Source organism: Trachemys scripta, chromosome 2 (genome assembly GCF_013100865.1).
Source record: "Trachemys scripta elegans isolate TJP31775 chromosome 2, CAS_Tse_1.0, whole genome shotgun sequence".
NCBI lineage: Eukaryota > Metazoa > Chordata > Testudines > Emydidae > Trachemys > Trachemys scripta.
The window spans coordinates 92367926-92382640 of NC_048299.1; the positions used below are offsets into that span (position 1 = coordinate 92367926).

Below are 14715 nucleotides of genomic sequence, written 5' to 3' on the forward strand. Positions count from 1 at the left end.
CCACCTTGCACCAGCCATAGCGAATCTAGCCCCATATCTTTATATTAATTGAGCCAGATTTTTATCCAGTGTAACTCCACTCATTTCAGTGGAGTTATACCAGAAGAATAATTTGGTCCAATGTCCTTCACTTTCATGGCTTTAATCTGACTGCATACTTAAGAGTCAGAGCTGCTAGGAGTTAAAGGGCCATATCAAAATGTAGCACTGAAAGTGGGCAAGACTGCCTTGTGCCTCCTTCCAACATGAATGAGTCAGACATACAGCCACTTGCAATTATGCTACTATAACTTCAGCCTTATTACAGAGTAGGCTGATCCAGCTGCAGAATTTTCCACCTCCTTTGAATTTATTAAATGTAAAAAGTAATGCCTGTCTCAGAAACCATTTTGGCATTAAATGATTTATGGCTGCAAGTGGTTCTTTCTTATTACTGTGTGGAGGTTTATATTAGACTAACCATAAAAGCTGCCTAACATTATTGCAGGACAGTCTGTTTTTAATAAATCCATCTTGTTTGGGATTAATGCATTCATGAAGCATTTTTTAAATAGTTGAGATAATTGAAAAAGGTCTGATTTAAAAGGAGAGTTAGAAAGAAAGAAAGAAAGAAAGAAAGAAAGAAAGAAAGAAAGAAAGAAAGAAAGAAAGAAAGAAAGAAATGGAGAGTGACCCTTTAAAGAGAGAAGTCATAAACCCAGACAGCAAGGCTTAGTTTAAATGTAAATGCCTCTCCCCAAGATACAAATAAACTTGAAACCACCAGAAAACTAAAAAAGCACATGTTTACCAAGTGAAAAATCACCATACCAGTTTACAGGAGAGAGAGTTGTGTAAGGACCCAGTCATGTTCATCCTTGACTTGAGGGACCACAACCATGCATTGTAAGAAAGTACCCAAGGTTTGATATCTTGGGACTGGAATGTGCTTCAGATTGCATACTCATGCAGGAAGTAAGTAACCCTCTTTTACTCCTCTGTGTGAGCTACCCAGACCATGAATCTAGGTGTTCAGAATTAAGCAGATAGCGCCCTGCAGAGCAAGGAAATGTGAGAAGTCTTGTCTCACTTGCTGCCCAGCTGAGAGAAAGGATGTTGTGCGGTAGCTAATTATTACCGCATGGAACAAAGGGGATATAGGAGAAAGCTATATTCAGGGATGTCTGTGTCATGATACCTTCCAGGAATGCTACTTGGGGAATAATGCATCTTATGCATCATGACTTGCTGAGGTCTCTTCCTAAAATTAAAAAGTAGTCCTTGGAGAGGAGAATTAGCATCAGCAAACATGTTAGAAATTATTGTCTGCAAGTAAGACATTAGCCAGTGCAGATGCAAAGCATGAAATGCACACAGCTAGGAATGAGACTCATTTTATCTGAATTTCCTTTCCAGCTTGGACTACAGTGGTCCCTCCCGAGAGTTCTTCTTCCTTCTGTCTCAGGAGCTCTTCAATCCTTACTATGGCCTGTTTGAGTATTCAGCCAATGACACTTACACTGTACAGATCAGCCCCATGTCTGCGTTTGTGGAAAACCACCTTGAATGGTAAGGTCTGCCGTATAAATGTTAAGCAGAATGAAACAGTCCAGTTGGATCCCATGATGAAGGGCACATGTGTTTCAAATGCTGTCAGTACATCAGGTTGCATCTAAATCCCATTCCTACCATTTTGTGGGGGAGTGAGATTCTTTAGAAATGGGGCAGGAGAAGAAAGCAAGAAAGAGGGAATGTCTGTGTGCAGATAAAACAATAGGGTCTGAAAGAGGAGGAGTTAACAGGCCTTTTACTGAAATGCACTTATCACTTATCACTGCATGCTCTGACGCTAAGGCATTGTTTGTGCCCATGTGTGAGTACGCAAGATTTAGTAGAGTAAGAAGATTCAAGGAGCTTTCTTTTATCCTGCTCTCCTTGCACTCCTGTGCAGAGGCCAGGTACAATTGCTGTTCTCCAAGTCACTTGAATGCAAGAACTCAGCAAGCCCAGAGGGGGCTGGGAGTGGCATGACTGTGGCTCTGCCCCCCCAATGCCAACTAGCCACCTGGCTTTGTGTCCAGACATTGAAGCCCCATATTGTTCCCCATCAAAGAGTAATATTTGTGCTGTCTCTGCACTCCAGGCAGCACTGTGCCTGCCTGTGGCATGCCTCCAGGTGCTCCTGCTGGGATGGAATATCCCACACTGCCCACTACTGCAGGGTGTGCCTGAACAGCACACTTTAGCCCTAAATAATGCTGTAGCCTCTGAAATAGCTCAGTTTTTGTGTGATGGGACCAGTAAGAATGGGCTTTCCTCACCTACAGTGTATATGTTGAGAATCAGTTTGCTGCTTCACATTTGTTTTTATTGTGTGTCTACGGAAAGGATTCTGATCTTCTCAGTTTACTGTCTGCCTCTGCATCTCTCTGTCTTTTGGGAGTTGTTTTCCTTTTGATAATTTCAGATGTGGTGCACTGAACTGTGGGCAGCCGATTCCGAGCTTTATTTGTTCCCTATGAACAGAAGCACTTGTTGGGATTTCATCATGTTAGCAAAACATTGACATATCAATTATTCCTATTGATGTTTTTCTTTATTGGGGGAATCTCAGTAACTCACATCAGAAGGGTTTTTTGTTTTTTTTAGTAGAGTATAATACATACCTCATTCAAGTTGTGAGTTCCATATGTCCTTCTGTTCTTGTAAACACTTCTTCCATCCCATTAGCTTAGGGCAGGCAGTAGGAAGTCTCATACCAGTAAATTGTTCCATTTGGGATCTGGTATGTGGTTGCAGTGGATGGGTAATATATATATAGATGCCTGGGATGCAGCAGCGGTGTCTGAAATAAATGTTTGGTACATCACCACTCTCATGAAGTTGAGTACCATGGGATCGATGACTTGTGATCTGTAATACATATATCAGAATGCCTCCCCACCATCATTCTCAATGAGTGCTCAATTCAGATATTGCAATGCTTCCTATGGCTAGCCTAGTTTCTGATGGCAGAAACGCAAAGCCTTCCATCTGCTTTTTAAGCATGGTTGATGAGCTCCAGAGTTCAGGGGCTGTAGCTATGAAATGGATGTATTTTGTTTTCTATGTACTGCACCTTTCCAATTTCTAAGAATTCTTCCTGTGAGAAGAGTTTAGCAGTCATTTTGTCCTCAAGTGTGATACAATACAGCCAGTTGGAAAGGAGACACACACTGTGCTCTCTCCTACTTTTCTTCTCTCTCGTTTTGTTGTCCTCATAATATAAAATGGAGTTAATGTAGACTGAAAGTACTTGGTTGCTCTTTGTGTATAGAAAATATATAATACAGAGACATACATGTTCAGCCATCATTGGCCAGAAGGATGAGTCAATCATGCAAAGGGAGGGCCTTGTGAGTAGAAAAAGGAGTTGTAAACCAAAATATGGGAGGTTTGCAAGAGCCAAGGGGAAAATAAACAATATGGTGGCTGTTCAGTAACAGCTCTTGAACCCTTGTGGATATAATTAGCTGAGGCCAAAATCTCATAATCAGCCTGATCAGTTTCACAGCTGGCTTTTAGTATCCAGATACATTTTCTCTTGCTATGCATACTGATTAATAGATTGCTATTAATCTAAAGACAATATTTTACCTCAGATATACACATGCAACTCCAGTTGACTATACTGGTAGTTCTATGCATCCATCGGAGGCAAAATTTGGACCCAGCATTTTAAAGTCCAAAGAATGGAATTAATCCATTAAGGGTATATAGACTAATATATCTGAGGATAGGTTATAAACCTGCCTGTGGTTGTTTGTGTGTGAGGAGTAGGACCTTTTTTAAAGCTCTCAGCATTGTCCTAATTTGGTTCCCATTGAAATCAATGGTAGATACATTTTAATAATAAGAGTTTTATCTTAGGGTTTGTTATGGGCCCCCCCTTACCATAGTATCTTAGCACTGGGGACAATAATAGTCCTCTCGCTCCCAGATTTGTTGTGAAATACCTAATTTACTGATATATGTAAAGTGGTTTGAGAGCCTCAGATTTAAGTCACTGGATAAGTGTAAAGTATTAATATTAGAGTCGTTTTAAACTTTAAAGTTTGAGGTCAGTCACAAAAATTACACAATCACAGATTGTTTCAGGTTTGGGGTTTCCTTGAGCCTTGTAACTTATTTATGGCAGACTTTCAGGTGTGCAAACAGCTTATCATCCACATGAAATCTGTCCTTGGGTCCCTTTTTCTTTTTGGAAATATTGCAAGTCCTATCAAGAGGTACATAGTGCAAAAGGCATCTTTAGCAACAGCTGTTGGAATTTTCTCTTGCAGTATGCTTAAATGAATGCTGATGAGTTTGGGATAAAACATACATTAGAAAATATTAACTGTTGTCCAGGCTGGGGGAATTGAGAAATCCACATTTTCTCTTCCAGCCAAAAAGTTTTAGTTCTCCCCCCAGTAATGACTTATTTCATGCCTTGTTCCTTGTGCAAACAACATTCCAAATCCAGAGTGAGCACATCAAAGAACAGAGTAGTCATGTGTATGCCAAGTGAAAATAGAGACATAGACTGGAAAATATTTCTCATTTATGGAGAAACTGAGATTTAACATTTTTCCTACAAGCTTCCACTTAATAAGACTTTTTTCCAGGTCTCGTGTAAATGTTGTATGCACAAAACTAAGAGATATCACACATACTCATGTTTAGAAATTACAGCAATGGAAAGAAAAAATATCTGAAAGGAATCTAATTAAATCTCTCTCTAGAGAGAAGAAGTGTAATGAGAAAATGTTGGCTGTATGTAGTAGATTATACCTTGGATCCATAACCATATTGATTCTTCTTAATCCATGCAATAATAAGTCATTATATCTTATCTAGTCAGCCTGTATAGCTACCTGTCTGAGGGAAAGACTCAGGCAGCTCCCCACTGCAGTGACTTTCCCTGCTGTCTGCTCCCTGCCAAAGCCTATCCCTGCCATGTGTAGCTACACATGACAGTGTGGACACAGTCTGCTTTTCAATATGGCATGTAGCTACACATACATTACACTCTGCCACAAATGTAGCCAAGATCTTAGTTGATCTTTTATCCCACCCATCTCCATAATCCGTATGCTTTAGGATTTTGGTTCACTGGCGGTTTGTAAATATAAATCAGAGACAGCAATTAAAGGAACAAAAGATTACCCCATCTCTTCCCAGAGAACCATAAAATTTATATGGACAGACAAAAATCAGACATAAAATGTCATCAGGAGACCCAGAGGATTATGTTAATTTAAAACATCTTTGTTTTCAGAAAGGGTTAATGACAGCATTTTTATTGACACGATTAGGCATTTATGGACTTCACAATTACTAGATCACTTGTGTACCTGGATACTGGTACTGCAATGCCATGGCTATTTTATAAATATTTAGAATGTGCTAGAAATACCCTAAGACTGAGTTGATCTCTCAGACAGTTCCTTGCTTTTTTTGTTAAATAAAGGCTTGTGATGGGGTATGCAAACCCCAGACTTGAGAGCAGCGGGTTAAGGAACAGCTTTGGGCATAGCTCCAGGGGAGGCAGGCAGTGGAAGGGAGCAGATGGAAAGTATTGCCAGGTGCTCATTGCCTGAGACATGACAATGCAGACCTGAGCAAACCTCAAGGCTAGGCAGGTGACTGAGTGTGCAGGTCAGAGACTTGACTGAAGATTCTGTGATTTACTCTGAGAAGCTAAAGGAGACTGGGATAGGAAGTGGTCTGGGGGGGAGGCAGCTGCTTAGCACCCCAATGTACAGAGTGTAGCTGCCCCACCATTGGGCCCTGGACCAGAGCCCGATGGAGAGTATGAGCCCTGGCTCGCCTACCCACTCCAAGAGGACCTTATAACAACAGGAGCCTTCACCATGGGTGAGATCCCAACTGGAAAAGACCTCCACTGTTCCAGGGCCCAGACCTCAAAGTCCTGGCTGTGTTAAAGGGGGGGACTGAAAACCCTTGGAGTGGGAGCACTGGAGGGCAGTATTGTGTTTTCAGTGGTCAGATGACCAGCCAATCCCCACCTGACCACTAGGTGTTGGTGGGTGTTCACCTTCTACAAGGCTGAAGACACTTATGTAGAGGAAGCATTTTGGAGAACCTGAGTGCTGTAAACAACCTCTGTTTGTGCAGAGATTTAAGATGGACCACATAGAAGTGGTTATGGTTTTAAACACAGAGGGCTAAGCCTTGAGCAGCTGTAAATTCACCTAGCTGCATTGGCTTCAATGAAAATAGGCCAATTTACACCAGCTGAAAATCTGGTTCAGTGTCCCTTGCTTTTCTTTTTCGAATTTGTCCATGGATGTATCCATTTGTATGAGCACTGAGAGTCAGGCTCTGAGCAAGTTTCTCCACACAACCAGTTCACATTCCCCTTAACTTGCCACAACCCTACTATTCCAGCCCTGGATTTCTCCTGATCAGATATTGCCAAGCTGTGTTGTTTCTGTTTGTTTGGAGTTTTGTTACATGGACTAACAAACTATTAGGCTGAGACCCGCAAATTCATTGCCACTAGTATCCTACCAGCCAGAGGACACAATTTTATAAATCCAAAAAGTTTTTATTACAATGTTTGACAAGCATGTGACAAATTGTCTTAAGATACAAAGCCTATAAAAAAAGGGTCTAAGAGGGTTTATGGCAGGGAGTCAGATGGATTCTATTCTGGTCTTGCCACTGACTAACTTGGGCAAGTCTTGTGGGTCTATGTTTTCCAAAGTGATGAATGATTTTGGGTGACCAGTTGGAGACAGCTTGCAGAGGCCTGATTTTCAAAAAGTGCTGAGTCCCCAACCTCAGAAAATCGGGCCCCTTTAAAATATCTCAAGTAAGACACCCGAAACCACTCATCACTTTTGAAAATTTAGACTGTAACCTCACTCTGCCTCAGTTTCCAGCTACAAAATAGGGATATCAATATCTAGCATATATCAAATGGATTTCAAGTTCATTAATGTTTTAAAGTGCTTTGAAATTCTCAGATGAAAGACACTATAGAAAACCATAGTATTTTAGGTTACATTACTGTATACATTTTAATCATTAATTAATGATAAGTTTTAAAGCATTATTGTAAATCTACTAGACAAGAGTCATATACTATTAAAATAAATATGCAGTGACAGTCATCTTATAGGACAGTTCCACTATCTGAGAAGTCTGTGTTACTGAAGTGCCTTGTTGCTTCCGTATTATAATCTCTCCTGTGTCCTAATGTATTTAAATAAACTTTGATTTTCCTTTTAAGATTGAGGCATGACTGAATTACACGTAGTACTGCTGGAACAGCTTGTTAATTATATATTAAGGGTCAGGAGGAACTGATATACACAGAAGGATTAAAGGCGAATTATAAAGCAAAGAAGGGAAAAAATGTTCTTCTTACTGAGCCTTTCTGACAGCCTCAAAGATTTTTTGAAGTTTCTGCTTCATATTTACATTGGTTTTGATTCCCTCTTTTACAAGAAGAATTTTCTAAATTGTTTGGAGGACATGAATTGGTGATATTGCTAGACACTGAAACATGAGATGTGGCTGTCCTAACCGCTGGCTCCCAAACTACATTGTCTAATTTTACATATATGATGGGCAGAGGGAGGGATAATTTCACCAAAAGATGATGATGGTTTTTTGACTTAAGGTCAAGACAACCTTTTGCAGCATTGTAGGTGAAATTCACCCATTGATGAAAAAGGCCATCAAATCCCCTATAGTGTATTGCAGTTGGCAGAGCAGCAAGATGGAGGGTTCCATGCTGGCTCCCTGTATACTGGAATAGAAGGAAGCATTGAGATGGGCACTGCATCTGTGCTTACATCCACTGGCCAAAACCAATGGATGCAGAATAACGGTTCTACACCCCCCTCTCCCATTCCAGCCCAGGATCTGGAATAGTGGAGCTAACCGTAAGTTGTGGGGGTATAGTCCATTCTTTTGACCCTCTTATTGTTCTGCACATTTTATTTGGGCTTTGTGTGGGGTGTAAATTTCACCTTTTGTGAATAAAAGACTGAGCTTAATAAAAGAAAAGTGGGGAAATAAATTTCCAACATACAGTAGTTCCATTTATTTAGACTGAAACAGACTCATGTGCTTGTATTTAATGCAGAAGAGGCCAGAGAGGCCAAACCAGAAATTGGTACTGTCAAATGTATCAAGAAAAATACATAATGAAATACTGGAGTCGTAATGTTTAAGGTTCATAATAGTAACCAGTGATGTCAGTGGAAATTGAGGATGGTCAGAGATTTGCAGAATCAGGCAAAAAATACTGTCACAAAGTTATGCTGTATCACTAATAGTGTATCTGAGTCTTGTCACTTAGAATTCTGAAGTCCATAATACTTTGAGTATGCATGATTCTGTGTTGACGTGGATTTTATTTTGGCTATGTTTTTAGCATTGGAAAAACTATCCATCCATACTTTCATAAAACAGGATATCTTCTGGACAAATGCATACTTGTCATCAAACTTAAGTTTTATACGTTTACATCAGTGAAGTTATTCTGAACTTACAGTGGGACAAGAGAAAGCAGATTATGGTCCTTGTATAGTAAAATACTCCTAAATAAAAGTGTAATAGTTTTTACCTGCTTCTGTTAAACAGGGGGCCTTACTGTCACTCCTTGACACCCCACGCCGTCCAGAACAAACATGTCATTGGTTGTGTCAGTTATTGTGGCTTCAGTGTTAGATATATATGTCAGTGACTCATTAGCAATCGAAGGAAAATGTGCAGTCATTGGCTTGTGTTTTTACAGTCTTCTTGCCTAGTAGATGACTGAATCTAAAGATTTTTCTGAGTGACTTTGACTGGTCTGTTTCAACACATGCTGAAGCAACAAAAAACAAACATAAATCATTTTGGTTATAAAATTTCAACAGTTTGCAGATTTCCAACCCCCCAATGTTCTCAGAAGTTTATGTTGAGAATGCTCTGAACAAAAATGCTCCTTTGTTGGCTTCGAAAATGGGGGGGAAGGAGAGGAGATACACAAAAAAACACATATGTCATAATGAGTCAGTCCAAAATGGTGTATATCATAAACGCTGGTTGATTCAGGCAACTGCATACTCTGTTATAGGAAGCAAGAAAGTAAAAATGTCAAATATATTAAATTAGCTCTGAAACTTTTAGTTATTCAGAGAGTCAGTTGCTACTCGATCTGCATCTTTCCTGTGGTTATCAGCAGGAATTGTACTAGATGTCCTTGATTCCCTGCTGCTAGCCCAGAGGAGTACAATTTTCACCCAGTGCAATTGAGTCCAAAAAAGGGTCTGATTTCTGAGGAACGTCGGGCATAGAGCTGAGCAAATAGTTGATTTTTTTTGGTGGCTGAACTGAAAAAAAAATGTGTTCAGGTCAAACAAGACATGTAGAATATTGATTCAAATTGACATTTTCAAAATGGAATGTCTATTCAAAAAATGTCAAAAGGGCTCATTTAATTTTGACACTTCCAAAACAAATTTTAAGCTGAAACTATTCACCAAATTTTATCTCAATTTGTGAATAGTTTCTGAACCCCAAAAATGCACTTTTCAGTGGATTTACTATTCACCAGAAAAGTGTTGCCCAGCTCTAGTCAGATAGTAGGTGGCTGCCTTCTGTCTCAGGGTTCCACCATGGGAGGGTATCTGTAATTTGTGGTGAAGGTTTTATAGGGGCTCTGTCAGTGGCTTCCTGGGAAATGTACTGGACTAGTGCATCCACCGAGGCATCCTACTATGCCATCACCCCAAACAACAACTTCCACATTGGGGACTGCACTGTCATCATTAAAGTATCTTGCCATGCCCCCTCCTTCATTAAACTGCTCTTTTTCTTTAAAAGACTGAATTTGAAATAGCTTTCCTTATGGAGATGTGATTTTGCTTCCTTTGACAGGACTCTTCTTGCAGCCTATCTTACTGCAGGCATTAGAATCCTCCATAAAGCCCCTAAAACTCTGCTGACTCATTGTGGCAGATTCAGCTTATTAACTCATCCAGGATATAAGGGATCCGATCTTTTGAGAGACGGTACCAAGGTGCTAGGACAGAGGCAGTTCTGGAGGGACACAGTAGGGATAACTAAGCTGAAGGAGGAAGCATAGGTAGAGGTTTGCATTATTTCATTGTTTTTGCATAAGCTAAGCTCCAGGAACAGCATAAGTTTGGACACTAACTCAGTGTTCATGTGATCTGTTGAAAATGTAGTGGGTAATCCAGTATTGGATTGCTGGTATGTAAAGTGGTATGTAAAGAAAAAACAGAAAATAGTGCATTGAATTGGCAGATAAACACTAGAAAAGTAAAGTAAATCAAACACTGAGGGTGTACCAGTATTCCACTAGCCTTTAATGCTATGAGTATGGTTTCAGTCTGCTTTGGTAAAAAACTGAAAGTTGTGGGTCTGATTTCTAGAAATGTGACCTGTGAGAGCTGAGGTTGCTCAGTACTTATGCTGCTCCAGTTCGCCACTCCAGTTTGTTTACCTGCCACTCCGCAGTTCGCTTCCCGCAGCCCCATTGGCCTGGAGCTGCGAACCGCAGCCAGTGGGAGCCGCGATCGGCCGAACCTGCAGACGCAGCAGGTAAACAAACCGGCCCAGCCCACCACGGGCTTTCCCTGAACAAGCGGCAGACCGGCTTTGAGAACCACTGTTTTAAAGGAATGTTACAACTTTGTGTATAAATTACAACTAAGTTTCATAGATTTTTCCCAGGATAATAGGAAGAGAGAATATTATCAAAGCGGGACTCATGAAATACTCTCTGTCATCTTTAGAGCTTGAACAAAACACATTGTGTCTTTATGGTATACATCATCCTGATAGAGCTAGTATTTATGTGCATAGACTCCAGTATAATTGGGCAGAACTTGCAGGGATAAATTCCTGTGCCATGTTCAGCAGTTTCAGGTTCTAGGAACTTGGGTGAACCATTCCTTCTGTTTCCGCACCTCTTGAGTTTCTAAGTTTTAGGTTTGAATTAACCCAAGAACTAAAAGTGAAATTTAGCTGACTGACTTATCCATGGTTTTGACATGAAGCAGTTAATCAGTGTAGGAGTACACAGGCTCCCTCAAAAGCTTAGTAAATCTTAGTAAACCTGGAATGAGTTTTGAGTTTGTGAGAAAACATAAAATGATGTGCCTTACAGTTCTGGGCTATACTGTGAAGTATGTAAAATAAATCAATGGTTATAAGAAATTGGATCACACAAACCTATTGGTGTGAGGCTTATTACCGTATGCCCCCTCATTAGCTTCACCTTTGGATAATCAGGAAGACAAAAAATGGTTCATAGCACATCTAAGAGGGAGGTATAGGGACCCAGAAAAATTATTAAGTGGAACAGGTGGTACTCCAATGTGCCTAGGTGCCAGAGAGACTATGGGGAGGAGCCCTCAGTCAGTGTGATCACCAGGTGATACCCCAAATATCAGAGAGAGAGCCAAGCCTACACCTATCAAACTAAGACTGTAAGACCTCACTCCCAAAAAGAGGGGTGGACCTGAAGGAGGACTGAGTGATAACCTTGGTATTCCCCTTGTTAGAATTCCCCCATAGGGCTTATTTAGGAATGAATTTTTACTGTCTTTCCACAACCAATACTTTGTACCTATGGTATTTGCACCCTTTTCTTTTTCTTCTGGCCAGTGTAAAGGCTACTCCTCTTTAGTATGAGATGTGTGCATGAATGTTTAGAACCCACCAAGGTCTAGAGCCAAAAGGCCATAGTGTTTGGAGTGCCAACAGTGTTTGCCTCAAGCACTGGGGCACACAGCACAATAGCAAATATGTGGATGGTTTTAGTGTACCATGACACCCCCAGGGATACCATGCTGGGGAGGGAGGGTGGTTTTACTGCTAAACTGCAAAATTAGAAGAAACAAGGAATTTAACAAATGATTATAAAAAAAAATTTAACCATGCTATGTATGTATAACCTTCCTGGCAACAGAGATTTCAGATGATTGTACAGTAGTTCTGTCACCACAAATTGAAGTTAAATATGTGTGCCAGACTAAAATATAATGCAGGCTCAGAGGTTGTGAGTTTGATCAACTGCCAGGGTTTTATAAAGATGATCACATTTACTAATTAATTTGATTTGCTGCCCACTTACTATTGTATTCAAAAATATGACCACAAGATATAATTACTGCAATAACCCACAACAGCATGTGCATTAGAGCCTATTGGTGTGTGCATCTAGTCCACTGTAAAACACCCATATAATTAACGTGACCATATGTCCTGTTTTGGCCAGGACAGTCCCTTTTTTAAGCCCTGTCCTGACCGTCCTGAATTTTTTTGGCAAAAGTGAGCATTTGTCCTGCTTTCTCTTGCCAACTGGCTCGGGCTAGCCCCACGCAGTCGGAGGGGAGGGCTAGCCCCACGTGGTATCCCATTTTCCCTTTGGGAAACATGGTCACCCTACGTGAAATGCAACAATCACTGACTAATCCACACCTTGCTGTGTCTTAGGAATGAGAGTATATGGCTCACTGATTTTATATTTCTTCTACTTTAAAAAAAAAACTTTAAAAATAATTGTGGGGCTATTTTTGTAATGCATCCTTTAAAAATAATTGTGGGGCTAATTTTGTAATGCATTTTAAAAATGTTATTTTTAAAAAAAACTTTAAAAATAATTGTGGGGCTATTTTTGTAATGCATCCTTCCACTCTAAAAATAGATCCTTGCAAAGTCAAAGGATGGCAAATGCCTTTTCCCCTACACTTCTTAATTTTTTTCCTAACAAATTTCCCTCTTTTCCAAAAAAAAATTAAGCCCCTTGATATATTTGATCTCCTTGTATCTACTCCTACTTCCCAGAAACCTGGTTGCCCTACCCAGGAGCACTTTGCTACCCTATAAACACATAACAGACTGTACATATTTAAAAAATAATTACTGAACAAAACACTCCACTGCACATATGATTCTCCCCCTGGGAAGGAGATAAGAGAGAAAAGAACAACATGTGACAAGTGTCAGTCATGTTGCTTAATACACAACTTGGTGGTGGTTAGAATTTATGGTGATAAGGTTGGTATAAGAACTTTTATGGAATAGACATTTTGATCTCATTTTCTAGTATTTAAAACTTAAATAAGGAATGTTGGTCCAGTCTCAAATTAGTTTTTCCAGTAGAAAGTGGCTGGTGGCCTCCAAACCACTGCTCAAAGGGCAGCTTGGCATTTTGTGGGGAAGGAAACTGTCCTTTTTTCCCCTTCAGGCCCTCCTTCTATGGTCCCTCTGCACAGTATTGCCAACTTGCAAGGTTCAAAAACCCATTAGTCAGGCCTCAAAAATCACAAGATTGGTTTATAAATCATGAGATTTCTGTAAATATAATACTTTTTTCAGTTTTTTTCATTTCCTTTCTGCTGAATGAGCTGGTTGGGTGTAGTTGGGTCACTTTTCTCCTGATGCTAGCAACTTTTAAAAAAACAAATGAAAGCTGAGATTTTTCACCTAACCACTTGTCTCCAGGAGCTGGGGCTTCAAGTAAAACACTAAATATTGCAAGACTGATGATAAAATCGCAGGAGTTGCAAATCTCTTTATTTCCAGCATTCCATTTGCCCCAGATATCTTTGGCCTACTGCTGTGAAAATAATACCTATGTAGCTGGCTATGTCGGCTGAGTATCCTTCTCTCACAGTACAGTTGTCTAAACTGCACTACAGAAGGCCTCTCAAGAAGGCTTGAGTGCAGCCCTCTTCATTCAAGTTCTTTTAGATGAAGCCTAAAATTAATCTGTGCAAATTAACAGTCAGACAGTGTTTGACACATAAGAAATTTGCTTTACAGATGAAAACTGGTTCTTCAGCAGCAGTATAAAAGGATAAGATCATTTGGAATACAGCATGAGACATGTTACAGTCAGTTCTAATTTAAGCACTACTGTGAAATTCTCAGAAGGTGTAGGAATTTGTAGGAAACTCCTGCAAACTGGTCAAAGAGTAGCATTATTAGAAGCGAAAAGGCAGTTGCACACAATGTCCTTTTTGAGTGGATGAAGGGTGTCAATAGACAATCAAACCAGAGCAGCTCTCCTACTCATTAATTCTCTCCCTCCTCCCACCATTTCCTGTTCATTAACTACCCTCCCTCCTTCCTCTCCCATTTCCCTTCTCTGCTATAGGTATGTTATTCAGATTCAATCATTGTCTTGCAGGAGGGGAGAGAACGGGTGTTGAAAGAACAGGGTAGAATTGGGTCCTCACATAACCACGCCACTCTCCCACCACTCACCCAACCTGCCTCTCTTGCTAAAACAAATCCTTACCTCTAATAAGCAATTTACACTTGCTCAGAAAAATAAACATGTCAGCTTAAGGAAAGTACTTTGCCCTCCAGTCAGGCTTTACCTCAACACTGTTTATTCTGTAAATAAGCCTTGTTTTCTCTGAAGGGGATATCTCACCTAACTATACCATACCCTAAATCCTTCAGACTGGAGCCAGTACCATGTCCAACAATTTCTTAGCAGAATCAGAGTCTCAAACTAGTTTGTGCTTCCCTTGACATTTTACCTTCAGTTTCACAATTCCAAAGAGTTCCCACCAAAATATTGTCCTCCTCTATGCTCACCTGAGAGGGTATAGAGTGAGCCTTCTGGAAACGGAGTATAGTACTTTATGCTTATTGTATTTTGAACTTTCACTTTCAAAAATTATGATGGAGAAAGTAAAAAACCAGTTGCAT

The 14715-nt window shown here is 40.2% G+C and overlaps 1 protein-coding gene across 1 annotated transcript in view; it reads left to right on the forward strand.

The window, feature by feature from the left end:
* Window positions 1-14715, forward strand: part of HECW1 (HECT, C2 and WW domain containing E3 ubiquitin protein ligase 1) — a 381766-nt gene that overhangs the window by 337916 nt on the left and 29135 nt on the right. The window contains exon 23 of the mRNA XM_034759497.1: window positions 1396-1548. Coding sequence (XP_034615388.1) covers window positions 1396-1548 — 153 coding nt within the window. The remainder of the gene's footprint in view (window positions 1-1395; window positions 1549-14715) is intronic.